General features: G+C 43.1%; 1 protein-coding gene across 1 annotated transcript; it reads right to left on the bottom strand.

The window, feature by feature from the left end:
• Positions 1–293: 293 nt before the first annotated feature.
• Positions 294–16278, bottom strand: LOC115465054 (zinc finger protein 184-like). Its single transcript, XM_030195456.1, has 4 exons — positions 16007–16278; positions 11434–11671; positions 4548–4667; positions 294–3521 (listed from the first exon to the last, which is right to left on the bottom strand). The coding sequence occupies exons 2-4, from the start codon at positions 11603–11605 to the stop codon at positions 2833–2835; spliced, it is 981 nt and encodes a 326-aa protein (XP_030051316.1). The 5' UTR covers positions 11606–11671; positions 16007–16278; the 3' UTR covers positions 294–2832.
• Positions 16279–18985: the final 2707 nt, after the last annotated feature.

Raw genomic sequence — 18985 nt, 5'->3', positions numbered from 1 at the left:
GAAGAGAGTCCATGGGGAACAGTAGAATAGAGAAACTTCTGCCATAAGCTAACCCTCCAGAACAAAATCTACTTTGGGAACTACTCAATTACACACCTGAAAGGGCCCTTCCTAAACATTTGGGCCCTAGGCATATGCCTAGTTTGCCTCGGCCTTGATCCTGCCCTGCTCCCTTTCCTCCATCATCCCTGTAGGCACCTGCTTTTCCTTCCCCTCCTCGCTCCTCCTCCTCTTCTACCTTCCCTCTTCTCCCCCCCCCCCCCCAAATCTCCACCCCATCTCCTATTTGCCCATTCCATATCGCTCCATTCAAACACACACCTGTATTCTCCAACTCAGGACATTCCCATTCCAACTCAAATTATTCTTTTAAACCCATCCATGCTCTCTGCCCCACTCACACCATATCTGCTATTCCACACTCTCTAACAATCTTTAAGTATTAAAGACTGTTCACTACCTCTTCACTTTGGCATCTATTTAAACTATTAACTTCTCTAAGTATTCAGTCTCTGTCCAAATGTCATCTGCATAACTATGGCACCCAGTATTCTTCTCAGTATCCAGCACTCTGTGTATTACTGTTTCACTCAGAGGCATTCGCTCTACCAACTGAGCTACTGAAGGAGACACCATACTCTTTAGTCTTTTCCCACTAGCAGGAATTCTCTGTTGGGAATGCTTTCACAGCTGTGCCTGTCCCTGCCTCATCATGGAGTAATCCTGCTCTTCTCAAAGCCTTTTTTTTCTTGGTTCCTCAGGTTTTCTCACACAAAAAGCAGCTCTGGTATTTAACATTTTCCTTTTTTTCAGTAATGTTGCATATTCTTTTAATCTTTTCCTCCTCTGCAAAGTGTCCTGAGATAGATCATTGTACAGTTCCAGCTGTGACTCTTGCCATATTATATTACCCACTTTCTAGGCCTTACTTCAGATTGCCTGCTTCAAAGCAAAACTATCAAACAAGCTATAACATTCTGTGGAATATTTGAAGCTCTGCAGGGTCCAGCATGTGTGATGTGTCTTTTTTCTATTTCCACCACTGTTTCCTTTGGGCTTCCCTCTATTGCAGTGATAAGAACTGCTTTCCAAATTTTCTTTACCCACTCAGTCTCTGTGCCTTTGCTCTACGTCCGAGCAGCAGAACACCTTTTTGGTTGGAGGGCCAAACCAACCTCTTCTCTTGCACCCACAAGCCCTGGCTGCTGATGCCATATGTGGTAAAATATTGGTCAGCCTATAGCAGTGACCCAAACCCATTCTGCCTATAGTCTACAACATAGATGTATCATTATCCGAAGGGGAGAAATTTAGGACAATAGATTTGGGTCATGGACTTGATATACTGCCTTTCTGTGGTACATCAATGCAGTAGATTCTTAATTCTTATTATGAGAGTGGAAACGTTCCATCTTCTGGTCCTCTGTTCGAAATCTACAGGCCCAAAGCTTTTCTGAGCAGCCTGGGCTTTGGGTGAGGGATTTGCTAATAGTTCATACGTAGTAGCTAATGAGCTATTTCTCTTTGTGAGTCTTTATGGTTTGGAAGGAAGTTTTTGTCCATGCTTCTTTTCCACAGCAAGAGGACAGAAGTGGGATAAGACTCGGACAAAAGCTCTGGCTTCTCTAGTAGTCGGTCTCTTGTGGGAACAGCCCTCTTAGTTTTGGAATAAGATTTTTTGTTGAGGTAGGAGGGTTTGGTGGCTGGAGATTGTTCTACGGTTTTTTAGAATTTTTTTTCAGTCACTCCTGTGTCCCTCAACCGGAAAGATTCAATACCAACCTGGCAGGTATCTGGTGAAGGCATGGATACCCAGCGAATGCCACCTTGGTAGGAAAGAGGAGAAGAGCCACCAACCTGGTAATCGCCCAGCAAAGAAAGTTAAGGAGATGCCTACAAGGCACAAAGGGAACGAGAGAAGTGAATTAATGGACCTCTAAAGACTGATTACTGGCTCTCGGCTATAGAGGATCCTTTTTGATTAGAAGGAAGCCCAAATTCCAAGAGGAACGAGACCTGTTTCAAAGTGTAGGAATAAGGGAACAGGTTCATTAATGTACACTTTAAACAGAGGGGTTGCTACAAGAGAGTCACATTGTTCCTGCTAAACAAATACTTCAGAGTCAAGCAACTTATTGACACAAAGCTAGAAGAGACATCAGTGTACGTCTGAAGGTAAATTCTTTCCCTCTTCCCCTAGTAGAGAATCCACATCTGGGTTTTGAAAAAGTGAGTCAGAGACTGCTGTTGATAGCTCCTCTCCTTAAGGAGTCCATGAGATGCAACATATAGGCAACACATCCAGGTGTGCTTGAAAATTCTTTTTTTAAACAGGCCAGTGGCACCCAAGACTACTGAAACTATTTTCCATCTCTCAAATTCACTGCTAGTGCTCATCTTTAAAATTTCCATTGTGCTGGAGAGAACCTCATTCTGAAGTTCATAGGTTGTAAAATATAACAGAAAACACTTAATCAGGCCAGTTGAAGCCCAACACAACTGGGGCAGTTTCTGTATCTTTCCACCACATACTCTCAGTCTCTTGATTACATCTCTCAATACTTAGTAATGAATAATCGCTTGGTACCGATACTTCTACTGGAAAAGCCGCTTCAATGTTTTTCTCCTTTACCACTATATCCAGTTGATTGGAATGAAACGTGCGGATCTTTTTGTGTCCGGTAAAATTTGACTTTCAACTGAAGCTTTTACCACTCACAGAACATAAAAATGGTATCTCACAGGGGGACAGTGTCTCTAAAAGGGTTTATTTCGAGCATACCATGACAGAAGTGAACCTCACTCTCCAGTCAGTGCATGTTGTATACAATCTCAATCTCTCAAATTTACAGTGTGGACTTTCTGGTGTTCTGTGAGGTGAATTTTCCAACTGAAGCTTTTCCTACAGTCACTGCAGGAAAATAGTTTCTTATCAGTATGGTTTATATAGTGGGTTACAAGATCTTTCTCATGCCAGAAGCGCTTATCACACTCAAAACATGAAAATGGTCTCTTTTTACCAGGGCTTATTTTGTGGTGCATCTGGAGGCTTCTGTCACTGTCAATGACTGAAAACAATCGGTCTCGGCTGTGAACTTTTTGGTGTTGTAGTAGAGCTTCCTGTCTAGTGAACTCATCCCCACATTCTGAACACGTAAAGGACATTGCTGCTCTGTGGGTCTTCTCTTGTTGCTGTAATTCTCCCGTCTGAATAAAGATTTTCACATACTCTGTACCCACAGATGGTCTCTCTTCAGTGTGGGATCCCTGATGCGACTGCAGAGTTGCAGGATCACTAAGAAATATTCCGCATACATCACATAAACTACTTTGTTCTGTTATCTCAGCTGAGTCTTCTGTCAAATCGCTTTGCTCCTTTTCCGAGATGTATTGATTTCTGCAATTTTGCTCCCAGTAGGAACATGACACGTGCTTTTCAGACACCATTTCTTTACTTTCAGGACTCTCGCTAAGCTCCCAGTGATGTGCAGCTGGATTTTCATTCTTGGGCACATCAGTTTCTAGATAAGGTAAAATAGGAGAGACATATGTTAGAGGCATAATGAGTGATCCCAAAGGAATGATGACTTTGAATTCAGATTCAACAGTGAATGACATTTTCAGTTAACGATGGGGAGGAGTCCAGGTCCAGCACAGACCCTCTGCCCATGGGGCAACACTTGAGACGGTAATGAGGAGAGACTGTTAAATCACTTCCTCTTCCCTAACTATGGAAAACACTGCATAAGAAGCTCTGTACAGAGAATATCACATTGTGTAATTTTATTTATTTTATTTTTGTTACATTTGTACCCTGCGCTTTCCCACTCATGGCAGGCTCAATGCAGCTTACATGGGGCAATGGAGGGTTAAGTGACTTGCCCAGAGTCACAAGGAGCTGCCTGTGCCTGAAGTGGGAATCGAACTCAGTTCCTCAGTTCCCCAGGACCAAAGTCCACCACCCTAACCACTAGGCCACTAGGCTACTCCTCCAATCAAGGACAGTTCACTTCATATGGGACCAATATTACAGGCTCTGAGCCAGAGCACATTATGACAATTAGATGATGTTAACGGTTCTATGTGACCGGGTTTGGAAATGGCAGTCTGTATCAGAAACACTGCAAGTGATGAGAGAGCTCTCCAGAGGAACGTGGGAAGGGGGTCTCTGCCTGTGAGTGATGAGAGAGCTCTCCAGAGGAACGTAGGAAGGGGGTCTCTGCCTGTGAGTGATGAGAGAGCTCTCCAGAGGAACGTGGGAAGGGGGTCTCTGCCTGTGAGTGATGAGAGAGCTCTCCAGAGGAACGTGGGAAGGGGGTCTCTGCCTGTGAGTGATGAGAGAGCTCTCCAGAGGAACGTAGGAAGGGGGTCTCTGCCTGTGAGTGATGAGAGAGCCCTCCAGAGGAGCGAGGGAAGGGGGTCTCTGCTCGTGAGTGAAGAGAGAGCTCTCCAGAGGAGTGTGAGAAGGGGTCTCTGCAGTTCCCAGCTGCTCATTCCACTCTTCAGCTCAGCAGTTTTACACCAGTTCCTCTTATTACTGGACTCACCTGAGCAGCCGCTTTCCTCAGTGTCTCTTTCCTCTGATCCCAGCTCATCTCTGATATACTGCTCTTCCCTTTGTTCAGTGTGGGATATAATATCAGGAGCGACAGTCACAGATCCCGTTCCTGAGGCAAAAACAATGCATTAAGTTTATCGAAGGCACTCTGATTTGTCTGACAAATAGGGTGGTAGAACAAAAGTTTTAAACTATTAAACTCTTTGCCTTAATTCTGAACAAAGAAAATGTTAAAACATGAAGAAACTCATCAACTTCCATGAACAGCAAGTCTGAAATCCTTGGTAAAGGCATCACGTTATGTTCATGACCCTCTCCAAACACAGCAACACATCTACAACCTCATCCCAACAGGCATGGGCCTCACTATTCTTTATACAACTAGCAAGTCTCCTTCCTTCTTTAACAGAAGCCGTTTTTGTGGCTTCCTACAGAGGGGTCATGGTGTCAGTCCTGTGGTGACTATATTCTGTTGTACAGTCTCCTCCTACAGCTTTCCACACCTCCAATAATTCCTGACCTGCTTTCTATTTCCCTGAAATTAGCCCAATCATCCTGTAAGTACACCCCATCTCCCACAACTACCCTCCCACAATCCCCCCCATCTTCCCATCCCCCCAAAACTACTCCCCCACATCCTCTCTTTTCTAAGTCAAAGATACACACAAATGCCCATGGAGGTGCTGAAAAGACTTTTCTCTCCTAGGGGGTCTTTACTAAGCCAAGCCCAAATCATGAACAAACAGCCCAAAACACAGCAGCTAGACTCATTTTTGGCAAATCAAGATTCGAAAGCGCAACACCACTTCGTGAAAAACTTCACTGGCTCCCAATCAAGGAACGAATACACTTCAAAGCCCACACAATGATCCACAAGATCATCAATGGCGAATCCCCAAGCTACATGTCCAACCTGATCGATCTTCCAGCCAGAAACTGGACCAGTACTTCTAGAACATATCTCAATCTTCATCTCCCTAACTGCAAAGGCCTTAAATACAAAACCTACTATGCATCCAACTTCTCTGTAATTGGCAGCCAACTCTGGAACGCCATACCTCGACACATCCGAAAAACCAATGAGCATCTACCCTTCCGAAAACTGCTGAAGACTTACCTCTTCAAACAAGCCTACGACCCGTCCTAACTCTCAAACACAACTCCACTCCACTATATCACCCACACTCCAATCCCTTCAACACATCGCTTACCACTGTCCCACTCAATGTAATTATCCCACTCTACGAAATTATGCCGTCCCTGTGACACTTTGTTCCATACTTTGTATATCTGTGATACATCATATCATACTGAACCTAATCTAAGTAATTATGTCATCATCTCTTTGATACATTGTTTCCATCCCTGTATTATCTCTGTGATACTTTGTACCACACTTTGTAAGCCGCACTGAACCTACTACTACTACTATTTAGCATTTCTATAGCGCTACAAAGCGTACGCAGCGCTTCACAAACATAGAAGAAAGACAGTCCCTGCTCAAAGAGCTTACAATCTAATAGACAAAAATAAAGCAAGCAAATCAATTAATATGGGGGAGTGGTTACAAGTCAAAAGCAATGTTAAAGAGGTGGGCTTTCAATCTAGATTTAAAAATGGTCAAGGATGGGGCAGTAATATTCCAGTAAGATGTGTAAATAAAAAACTTAAAGCAAGATGGTCAATATATTGTATATGGATTTTCAGAAGGCACTTGGCAACATGAAAGACTCCTCGGGAAAACTTATGATAAAGCCACAACTTTAAAGTTGGCGCTTAGGTAAGTACCGCAGCCATCTTGTTTGTAGATGCAGCGGTGAAGTAATGGATTTGTTTCTTCCATTTCAGATTCAACAGTGGATTTGTGAAATTGAACTGAACATTGAAGCGGCTGTTTAAGGATTAGCCCAGTAAATCATTCGACAACAACAGGATCTGAAGGAGGATTTATGGAGTTGGAGTCAATAATAAGTACTGGTTTTGTGAGTCACTTTTTTAAAAATTTCAGTTTTTTTATATACAGATCTGTTGATTTTTTTGAAGTACATTGCCCAACACTTTTGTTGTGTTTTTATATATCAAAAAAGTACAGCCTTTCATGGTTTCTTAGTCAGCAGAGATATAGGGTGGATTTTTTGGAATCAATCCTTTTTCTCAAGATTGTGGATTTTTTTTTTTCTATTGAGCGGGGTATAAATGCCACAAATAAATAAATAAGCCACGGTACCGTTTTTAGCTTGCGGTAGAAATCAGCTGGTGGTAAATGCTGAGATGCCCATAGGAATATAATGGGGGTCTCCTCAGAGAGTGTACCACCAGCTGATTTCTAGCATGAGCTAAAAATGCTACCGTGGCTTAGTAAAAGACCGCCCCCCCCCCCCAGGTTCCCTGAAGCTCAGCTTCATTAACTTTTTAGCTTGGAGAAGAGACGGCTGAGGGGAGATATGATAGAAGTGTATAAAATAATGAGTGGAATGGATCGGGTGGATGTGAAGCGACTGTTCACGCTATCCAAAAATACTAGGACTAGAGGGCATGAGTTGAAGCTACAGTGTGGTAAATTTAAAACGAATCGGAGAAAATTTTTCTTCACCCAACGTGTAATTAGACTCTGGAATTCGTTGCCGGAGAACGTGGTACGGGCGGTTAGCTTGACGGAGTTTAAAAAGGGGTTAGATAGATTCCTAAAGGACAAGTCCATAGACCGCTATTAAATGGACTTGGAAAAATTCCGCATTTTTAGGTATAACTTGTCTGGAATGTTTTTACGTTTGGGGAGCGTGCCAGGTGCCCTTGACCTGGATTGGCCACTGTCGGTGACAGGATGCTGGGCTAGATGGACCTTTGGTCTTTCCCAGTATGGCACTACTTATGTTATGTACTTATAACTCACACTTGTTAACACTCACAGTGACCGCTCCTAGCGGGGTCACTTCAGTACTTCACTTGTACTCTATAGTCTGGGATCTTGCCAGGTATTTGTGACCTGGATTGGCCACTGTTGGAAACAGGATGCTGGGCTTGACGGACCTTTGGTCTTTTCCAGTATGGCAATACTTATGTACTTAGTCCTCAAATTCCATCCCATCTTCCAATTCTGCAGTCACAGGTTAGGTAAACACTCCACAATGTAAACCTCCGACCTTTTCCTGTCTTCTAACACTGCGGTCACAGGCTAGGACTCTTCTGGAGGACCCCTATCTCCTGCACCAGGCACATCTTCAAACACAGCCGCCTGTGTTTGGAATCTCTCTTGGAGCGCTCAATCTTCCTGTTCCACAATGGAAGAGCTAACAGACAAAAGGCGGGGGAGGTATAACCCAGAAGCAGAAGAATGGATGCATTTTGATAGACTTCTAGGGAAAGACCGGAATATGGGGGGGACAGAGGGGAGGGTGAGTGGGGATGGATTGGGGTCGGTTTGCGGGGGAAAGAGGAAGGGGATGGGAAAGTCGAGGGGGAGGGGGGGGAGAAAATGGAGGAGAAGTAAGCTCTGTTATTGGTTAATGTTTATACGTCTGTACCCTGCGGTGAGAATTAGGGAGCGGAAAATGTAAGAAGTGCAGGATGTGCGACATGGTAATGTTGTTATATTTGTGGTATGTTTAATAAACTTTAAAAATTAAAAAAAAATCTGCCTGTTCTATTCCCACACTAGGAATTTTAGGGGCCACGGCTGGTGGTAAACGCCGAGACACCCACATGAATATAAACACTGCCGTAGCTTAGTAAAATACCCCCTTCATCCTGTTCTCTGTCTTGAGCCCTGCCCTCCTGACTCAATAGTCTAACATACCCTTAAGGTGTGGTCTGGTGAGGAAATAAAGGGGAATTGTGTTTACTCACTCCCTCACAAGCCCGTTAAGTTCTGATACTCCCTTATATTTTATAAAGGCGAGTTTTATTGTTTTGTGTTGATTATTTTTTTTATTTAAAACATTTATAATCCACAAGCTACAGTACAACAATCCTTCATTTAAATTACCTTTTTCCCCACCATTTTATTTAATTTGATGACAGTCAACTATCTAAAAAAAATCAGTCTACAAACATTGAGAGAAATTGCGATGCACCCAGGTATACAAAAAAAAAATTAACAAAGGAAACCTCAAAGCTCCAAAATAGTGCTCAACAAATCACCAGCACATACTTACCCAATGGAGACCAAATACTATCATTGGTTTCTAATTTGAAGAAAAAAACAGAACAGTCGATAAAACTCCAGACCACAAGCTGAAGACAAACAGTTGTTTAAAAAAAAAACTACAATATAATAAACAGCAATCGCAAAATCACTCGATGTGGCAATATGTTAAAAAAACAAAACAAAAAAAAAACTGGGCATAACAAACCAAAAAACCAAAACACTTGTCTTTCAAATGTGTCTCTTCTTTAACTATCAGCAAATGTTCGAAAAGAAGTAAGGTGTGGGAGAGGTTTGCATATCCATGCAGATAATTTGGAAAATGCATGTAAATTCCCAATGAAAATTTGTGCACTCCATACAGCAGGTCTAAACATGTGAATATATTTTCCTGGGGTAATTTCCAGACCTGAAGTACATGTGTACTGCCAGTCTGAAAATCCAGCCAGGTCCAGATACAGAAACCTATGCATGTATCTCTCAATATCCTGGTCCCATGGGACTATCTCTATGGTGCATCTTATTTGAGAAATGTCTTAGAAATTGCAGCCTTCATTTTGGGGTTGGTGAAAAAGACAGCCATTACACCAGGGCCCTTGATCTTCCATGTTACTGAGGGCAAAGACACAGCACTTGGTTCTTCCTGATGAGGGCAAGGAGATGGGGTGAGCGGATTTAGGGACGACAAGAGTGAGGACAGGATCAAAGTGGCTGTGGGTTTTGGTGAGGAAAGTGAGGGAGTTAAGGGGGATGGAGAGAGAGAAGTAAGGGGATCAGAGGGAGTGCGGGTAGCATGAGTAAAGGGATCTGAAACGAGAAGTGAGGGCAAGGAGGATCGGAGGTGCTGTGGGATATGAGTGGGGATTAAAAGTAGGGAACAGAGAGAGAGAGAGAGTAAGGGGGATCACAGGGGCTCTTGTGTTTGAGTGAGGGGATAGGAAAAAGTATGCAAGGGAATTGGATAGGGGTGTGGAGTATGAGGACATATTTCATTCCTCTCTTGACCCACCTCACTGAATCAGGATCCCCCCTTTCTTTCCTTTTTCTGCTGCTCACCACCCCCCACCTCCACCTCTCATTCCCCACCCTGCCCCCAGGACACATATCCTTCTTTCCATCCTCTATCCATATTTATTTATTTATTTGTTGCATTTGTATCCCACACTTTTCCACCTATTTGCAGACTCAATATGGCTTACAATAATACATCACAACAAGCGCTAATCCAGAGTAGATAAACAATTGGTTACATAAAGAACAAGTGTAACATAATGGATATAATCAATCCAATAAATCAGAAGGCAGACAGATTATCAAGTAATTAGTGGTGTGTTGGATTCCTATTATTGATTATTAAGGTTCCACGTTAGGAGTTACGGACCAAGAAAGAGATCTGGGTGTCGTCGTCGATAATACACTGAAACCTTCTGCTCAGTGTGCTGCTGCGGCTAGGAAAGCGAATAGAATGTTGGGTATTATTAGGAAAGGTATGGAAAACAGGTGTGAGGATGTTATAATGCCTTTGTATCGCTCCATGGTGCGACCGCACCTTGAGTATTGTGTTCAATTCTGGTCGCCGCATCTCAAGAAAGATATAGTAGAATTGGAAAAGGTGCAGCAAAGGGCGACTAAAATGATAGCGGGGATGGGATGACTTCCCTATGAAGAAAGACTAAGGAGGATAGGGCTTTTCAGCTTGGAGAAGAGACGGCTGAGGGAAGACATGATAGAGGTATATAAAATAATGAGTGGAGTGGAACGAGTGGATGTGAAGCGTCTGTTCACGCTTTCCAAAAATACTAGGACTAGGGGGCATGCGATGAAACTACAGTGTAGTAAATTTAAAAAAAATCAGAGAAAATGTTTCTTCACCCAACACATAATTAAACTCTGGAATTTGTTGCCGGAGAATGTGGTGAAGGCGGTTAGCTTAGCAGAGTTTTAAAAGGGGTTAGACGGTTTCCTAAAGGACAAGTCCATAAACCGCTACTAAATGGACATCCATTCTCCCCTCACTATAACCCCATGTGACGTCCATTCTCCCCTCACTATAACCCCATGTGACATCCATTCTCCCCTCACTATAACCCCATGTGACATCCATTCTCCCCTCACTATAACCCCATGTGGCATCCATTCTCCCCTCACTATAACCCCATGTGACGTCCATTCTCCCCTCACTATAACCCCATGTGACATCCATTCTCCCCTCACTATAACCCCACTGACACAGCCCTGTGACATCCATTCTCCCCTCACTATAACCCCATGTGACGTCCATTCTCCCTTCACTTTAACTCCATGTGATGTCCATTCTTCCCTCACTATAACCCCATGTGACGTCCACTCTCCCCTCACTATAACCCCATTGACACAGCCCCCTGTGACATCCATTCTCCCCTCACTATAACCCCACTGACACAACCCCGTGACATCCATTCTCCCCTCACTATAACCCCACTGACACAGCCCCGTGACATCCATTCTCCCCTCACTATAACCCCACTGACACAGCCCCGTGCGACATCCATTCTCCCCTCACTATAACCCCATGTGATGTCCATTCTCCCCTCATTATAACCCCACTGACACAGCCCCCTGTAACATCCATTCTTCCTTAATTATATCTCATTAATGCAGCCCTTCTGACATCTAGTCCAACCTCCCTATAATCCCAATGACCCAGCCCAATATTTTAGAACTCTTAGTATAAAATAAAATTCTCCCTTACCCAGTGAGATCAGGGTCTGATAATTCTCCATCATATCCTTGTAAAGCTCCTTCTGCTGTTCTTCTAAATCCATCGGTTGCTCCTGCGTGAAGCAGATGGCCATATCTGCAAAGATTACTGGGACCTGAAGCACAGATCCATCCACACTGAACACCATCTGCATCGCGTCCATCAGGAGACCTCCCTGCGCTGGGGCTCGACAGGACAGAGGGAGAATTTTCCATATGCTTGTATGTCACTGAAAGAGAACAGATTTACTCCTTCAGCTTGGAGAAAAGATGGCTGAGGGGAGATATGATAGAGATCTATAAAATATTGAGTGGAGTGGAATGGGTAGATGTGAAACAATTGTTTACTCTTTCCAAAAATACTAGGACTAGGGGGCATGCGATGAAGCTACAAAGTAGTCAATTTAAAACTAATTGGAGAAAGTGTTTCTTCACTCAACGTGAAATTAAACTCTGGAATTTGTTGCCAGAGAATGTGGTAAAGGTGGTTAGCTTAGCGGGGTTTAAAAAAGGTTTGGCCAGCTTCCTAAAGGAGAAGTCCATAGACCATTATTAAAATGACTTGGGGAAAATCCACTGCTTATTTCTGGGATAAGCAGCGTAAAATGTATTGAACATTTTTAGGATCTTGCCAGGTATTTGTGACCTGGATGGGCCACCTTTAGAAACAGGATGCTGGGCTTGATGGACCTTTGGTCTGTCCCAGTATGGCAATACTTATGTACTTATTCTGCTTTTACACTCTCCAACAGAGAAGCACTTGGCAATCAGTGAGCAACAACTGAAGAGTGATCTCCAATAAAGATTTTTTTTTTAATATCTTTATTTATAATTTTCCAAATTATCACATAACATGAGTGCAATCACAGTAACTGAATTACAACATAAAGGAAAAAATAAATCTAGGAAATAACCTCCTGAAGTAAACACTTCCATTTAGTTAGTCCACAATAAAGTAAAGTAAAGTGGGACAACACACAATGAAAAAAAATAAACATAGGAAATACAGCCTGCCTGGCTCACTCCCTCCGTTCGTCGTTGCGTAGTGGATCGATGTATGCCCCGCCCTCGCGTCAAACGTGATGACGTTGAGGGCGGAGCGATGCGATTGGTCAAGTGTCATAGCTCCGCCCTCAACGTCATCACGTTTGACACGAGGGCGGGGCAAACAGCAATGGGGCTAAATTCCGATCTCTGGCACCTCACAAACCGGAAGTCACAGCTTCATTAGAACGTTGAGGTAGGAAATTATGTGCGGAAGGGGCGTGGCTGTGGGTGGGTCTATCAGTGAGAGTGAGTGGTGCATGAGTTACAGTGAGTGGTGACAGCCTAAGTGCAGGGCTCCAGGGTTTCCCTGCCACAGAGTGAGCTTCAGAATGTTTGAGGTGAGAATTATTAATGTATATATATATATATATATATATATATATATAAAATACACTGATCTTTTAAAGACTTTAATCAAATGACGTTACTAGACATTGTGTACTATATAAGAGACAGATGTATCACATGCTCTAACTACAGGTACATCAGAGAGACAGCGTTCCCCCCAAGAGAAAGTATTTCTCATTTCAAAAATGACCTCCACCCTTATTTCCCCTTCCTCCCCTAACCATCACCACTACTGGGTGATTCCTCTACTATGTTTATAAAAGGCTGCCAAGTGGTTGGGGAGGGGAGGGCGGATTGGGAATACTAGAAGTTATCGCTTCAAAGATGGCCTGGGGTCATAAGAGTCCAGACGCCAGGTCATTTCAGTGTATGTTTAAGATATGGGTTAAAGTAGGGTTGCGGGGGGGGGGGGGGGGGTGATCCTGCATACAACCGTTAAATTTGAAAGGAAACTAGGATAATGAGGGTGAGGGTGAAGGGAGTCTTCGCTCAAAACAAAAATGGGATCATGTGTTATCCAGCTTTTTGCTGTATGATGTTTTTGCTTATTATTCTGTTATGTTTGATTGTTGTCATGTAATCAATTGATGTTGTTGTTTAGTTGTTAGATGTTGGATTTGTCTGATCCTGAAAAAAAACCCCGTTAAACCTTAAAAAAAGGCTGCCAAGTGTCCAAAATAGATATTTTAACATTTCGGTTTATTTGTTTGTCTTATATTTTTGGCCTTGCAATTCCTTTTCTTGCGTGAATTAAATCTCATGGCAAAGTAGTCAAATGACTTGGGGATTTTTTTACCCTTTATTTTCTGTCTCCTCCCATCTCGCTGCAGGAACAGTTCACAGTCGAATGTCAAGTAAATTGTGAGCCATAGGTCTGGCAACAAGAGGGTCAAAAGACCTGACTGGGGCCTGGAACACATGCCCCTGTTAGCACTGAGCCACCTGGAAATCTTTTAACTTCACGAGAATTCTTCAGGCCAGCAAACCACAAAGAAGACTGGGGACTAAAGAGAGAACTTCACACAGATTTAAGCAGTTAGCTTAGTGGGGTTTAAAAAAAGGTTTGGTGGCGCACAGATAGCATATGAGCCCTTACCACCTACAAAATGGGTGGCGGTAAATGCACATGTAGTAATTTGACAAAAATGGTCACAAGCTAATGGCAACATTAGCACGAGAAAAGTCCATAAGCCATTATTAAGATGGAATTGGGGAAAATTCACTGCTTATTTATTTTATTTTATTACATTTGTACCCCGCGCTTTCCCACTCATGGCAGGCTCAATGCGGCTTACATGGGGCAATGGAGGGTTAAGTGACTTGCCCAGAGTCACAAGGAGCTGCCTATGCCGGGAATCTAGCATAAGCAGCATAAAATATAGTGTACTGTTTTGGGATCTTCCCAGGTACTTGTAACCTGGATTGGCCACTGTTAGAAACAGGATGCTGGGCTTGATGGACCTTCGGTCTGTTCCAGTATGGCAATGCTTATGTCCTTATGTAACCCATAATCTGTGTGATGTCACAGAGCCCTTTCTGGTCCCTTTTTCTTTTCTTCCAATGACAGCAGGATAGCCATAGCAGGTATTAAAATCCTTTTATTAAATAACCTTTTCTAGGCACTTTCTGCCCCTCCCTGACAGTTCTTCCTATACACTGTATGGCACTGGGAGGCAGGACCATTGCCAGCGTTGGGCAAGAAGGGCTACTATCCTGATTGTCACATCAATCTCTTTCGTCAGTTTGCAGTGGCATAGGCAGAATTTTTAACAGGGGGGGTGCACCACCCCCCTGGTACCTCAAAATCACCTCGCTCCCCTCCAGTCTTTACCTGGGCAGCGGCAGTGGCACTCACAGGCTGCCTGTGCCTGCACCTGGACTCTCTCTCTCTCTCTCTCTCTGAACTGTCCCACCCTTCACAGAACAGGAAATTGCATCAGGGGGCAGAGTGGTTCACAGAGAAAGCCCTGGTGCAGGCAGCTTATGAGTGATGCTGCCCAGGTGAAGACTGGAGGGGAGATTAAGGTGCAGGCAGTCTGACAGGGTGTGTGTATGTAACACAAGCTCCTGGAATAAATATGCCACTGTCAATCAGTGAGCCCCAAAGGGCTTATAGAGTGCTGCCTCTTTTAAGCAGAATTGACAGAGGCAGGTGGCACCTCATAAGCTAACTAACTTATCGAGGCTTGAGCTTTTGATGACGTGAACCTAGTCCTTTAAAGCTCACATCTCAATCAGCTGATTAGTCACCTGTTTTGGTCAATTTGTTACAAGAGACTAAATTTTAAAACTTTTTAAGCAGAGACAATCAAAGCTTCCCACAGAAAGCCATGCTACAAGCTTTCAGGGACGTTAGTGGGTAAATATGAGAAAAAATGCATTTGTCTTCCTATGGAAAATCCACATAACAGAAAGATCTGAGCTCTTGTAAATAATTTTCTTTGCAGGTGGAGTGGGAAGAGATGTATAAGTAAATAAGCACTGTATCCTAATATCTAAGGCCCTTTTATTACGCTGCATTAGCTTAGTAACTTAAAATGGCATACTGTGGGTCACGCTCAGTCATCCTGCGGTAGCTGCCAGAACTGCATGTGCTACAAAATTGTTTTGAGTTGGCATTCCTGCACTAATCATTTTGCACAGCTACATTATTGCACACTAACTGGTTGGCGCACAGATAGCATATGAGCCCTTACCACCTACAAAACGGGTAGTGGTAAATGCACATGTAGTAATTTCACAAAAATGGTCGCAGGCTAATGGCAACATTAGCACAAGGCCATTAATATAATCATGCCAACTGGATCCAGATTCACAGGACAGGTTTGATCCAGTCCTGGGTTTACCAGGTGCATACTGGGACTTGCAGTCTTGCTTTTCCCAGGGAATGCAACGGGGTAAACCCAGAACTAGATCCACCCTGTCCTGTGAATCTGGATCCAGTTGGCAGCCTTACATTATACAAAAATAAATAAATATATATATATATATAATTTAACAGATAAATTTAACAGATAAAAGTGGAAATTCAGATTTTTGCTCTTTTCAGTAATTAAAGTTGCTTTTGATAACTTCTCTTTCCTTAAATTCAGGAGGATCCCACAAGTGCAGCAGTGTGTTGTATAGAGAAGGCAGGAAGTTGGGGGGGGGGGGGGGGGTCAATCTCCTACCTGAGCAGAAGCTCTTGCAGGCATTTTCCTCTCTGCTTTGCAGGAATAAGAAATTAAACTGGAGGTTCTTTCTCTGACTTCTGTGAAAGAGCCGAGTCTTTGTCTCCTGCAGTGATGGGGGAGGGGCTATTACAAGAGCAAGATAAGAGCAAAAGCTGCGATTTGGGGATGGAGGATTCTCTTTTCCACGTGCAGCTTTTAATCTGTAAATTAAAGGTTGAAAGAGGATAATTATTATATCTGTTTCTGGCCGATCAGCTTCGGAGGGAAGAATCTTTTCTTGCTTGGGCGCAGAGAGATGACATCACAGGAGGGGGCGGTGTTTACATTGAGCCTATGCCATCTGTACTCTGCCTGCCAAAGGCATTCTTTTCAACTTCATTTTCCTCATTTACTCTGCCCAGTTTTTATTTCTGCTTTTTCAAAGATCCCTCAATATCTGACTTCTGCTAAATTATTCTGATTCTGTGGTGAGGCTTTCATATCTGTCTGCATTTTATCTCATGCAAGAAGGTTTGGGAAAGTAAAAGAGGAATCTGTGCAGATGACAGAGTTAAAAATCATATGTATTAAGTTAGGAAAATAATATTCTTTTAAGTGAAGCTTATTTTTACTGCAGTGCTGGTAATTGCAGATAGACATGCTTGTTTCAATTACACAGATGTTCTTACCCAGAAACAACCAGAGAATCCCCACCTATTGTAATCTCATTAACATCTGTAGCCTGGCCTTTTGTTTTTAGAAGTTTCTATTTCTCAAGGCTCTTCATCATTGTAACTTGACAGCATCTTCAAAGGGCCTATAGTTCTGCATATGATAATTAGCAATAGCCAGATGTTATATTGTTTAGATTTTTTAACATTCACAGTACATTAAGAATTTGCTGTGTATATTCTTTCTGTCTTGTGGTGCCAATTATACATCTTTAAAGTTTGGACATCTTAAATATCTGTACATTTTTTTCCTAGTCTTTGTCTTAAAGCCATTTATCTTCTTAATTAGCCAACTAGCTAGCCAATATTTTGTGTATAAAAAGAGGTGCTTTGCTAATTGTATTTTTGAACAGAGTCGGATTTAGAGAGAGAGATTCTCTGTCTGAGATCTGTTCCTTGCTTAAGCAATTATCATTGAACTAAAGGGTGAATAAATAAATTGCACAACTGACTTGCTAGACTCATTCCTTTTTCACAGCATTATCAAGGAGGAATTTTCCTCTAGGATCCACAATGCTTTTTCAGTGCAATACAGAATCATGGGTGGGGGTCCCTGCAGCTCCTGATGTTTGCATGTGTAAACAGCCTATTGGTGAATGAACAACAATCTTACAATAACAAAGTAACACAGTACATTCTATTAACCGTGGATAAAAACCTGTACACTCTGTCCAGTCTGCCCAAGGCAGCCAGAGTCGTACCTGCTGCTCCATGCAGCTTAAACTCTTCTATACCCTGCTTAAAGTGTGAAAGTCATTTAATTTTGCTTTGATTCCATGCTCTTTTTATATAGGGATCCATATTTATTCCATGTGTCTTTGAGTTAGGTCACTATTTTTTCCCCATCACCTCCCTGGGAGGCAGTGGCATAGCTAGGACTGAATGAGCCCCCTATAACACCATCTCTCGGGGGGGGGGGGGGTGTCTTCAGAGGTCTAGTAAATAAACCCTGCAAACAAAAATACATCCCAAACCTATATTACTCCTGCTGGAATTCTGCACAACTGCACAGCGCAGAATTTCCTTAGAATTCCCCAGCTACGCAGAATTTGCCATTTTTCCAACAGAATCTACTACAGGAACAGTGGCTAGCCCCACAGAATCTACACGGCTGGCTGGCAGCCTGAGCCGAACCTCAGTAGGCCCTCCCCGAGCTTACCTTAACACCCCTGGTGGTCTAGAGGCCTCTTTAGATGCAGAAAAGAACCCCACTCTTTCCTGCCCACTGCAGCTGATATGGGCCGGTACCATCGTTTCTTCAAAATGGCCGCCAAGACTTCAAGCGGTAATCTCGTGAGGCTTCCTCAGGAAGTCTCAGCTGCCAGTTAGAAGCAGCAGCAGTACCAGTCGCAGAGCAGCTGCAGCAGGCAGGCAGGCAGGAAGAGTAGGGTTATTTTCCTACCCCAAAGAGGTACTCCCGTTGCAGCTCCTCCTTATCGTAGCTCACTGGTGAATGTGGGTCTGGATCTAGAAATTAAACTATGGAAGATGCGTGGATACAGGGGTTCTGGAAAAAAAAACTATGGATGCAGTGGGTATAGGGAGGGGACTCTAAAAAAGTGGATGCTATGTGTAGGCGCAAGCAGAGGGCTGGAAAAGGGTGCAGGGAGGGGGATGGAAAAATATGGATGGTGTCTGAGTGCAGGGAGGGGGCTGTAATATTGTTTAAATTATGACAACGATGCAGAATTTTTGAAATTTTGAGCACAGAAGTTTAAGGGCCCTGTTTACTAAGCTGCGATGTAGGCACGCTAACAATTTTAGCGCGCGCTAAAACTTAGCACATGCTAAAAACGCTAGCGCACCTTAGTAAACAGGACCATTCATTTTTTTGTGCAGAATTTTGATTTTTGGTCCAGAATTCCAGCAGGAGTAATTAAGGTAATAGAAGGATTGGTAGGTAGATAAATATCTTATGGATTATTTGGAAAACCAGGATATTTTACATTCACCACAGTCTGGATTCCAAAGCAAATATGATACTGAAACAGCAGTAAACACACTGATATCTGATGCTCACTCAATAATAAGTACAGGCCATCAAGCAATAATGCAGGTTGATTTATCATCTCCTTTCGATTTGGTTGATCAAACCATCTTACTCTATATTCTTAATGACATTGGTATAACTGGCAAGGTTTTATCATGGTTGGATGTCTTACAAAAAGAACCTAAGAATAGCCATACTGGGTCAGACCAATGGTCCATTCTAGCCCAGTATCCTGCTTCCAACAGTGGCCAATTCAGGTCACAAGTACCCGGCAGA

This window comes from Microcaecilia unicolor, chromosome 1, assembly GCF_901765095.1.
Source record: "Microcaecilia unicolor chromosome 1, aMicUni1.1, whole genome shotgun sequence".
NCBI lineage: Eukaryota > Metazoa > Chordata > Amphibia > Gymnophiona > Siphonopidae > Microcaecilia > Microcaecilia unicolor.
The sequence above is the reverse complement of the archived record's forward strand: the minus strand, read 5'-3'. Positions and strand labels throughout refer to the sequence as shown.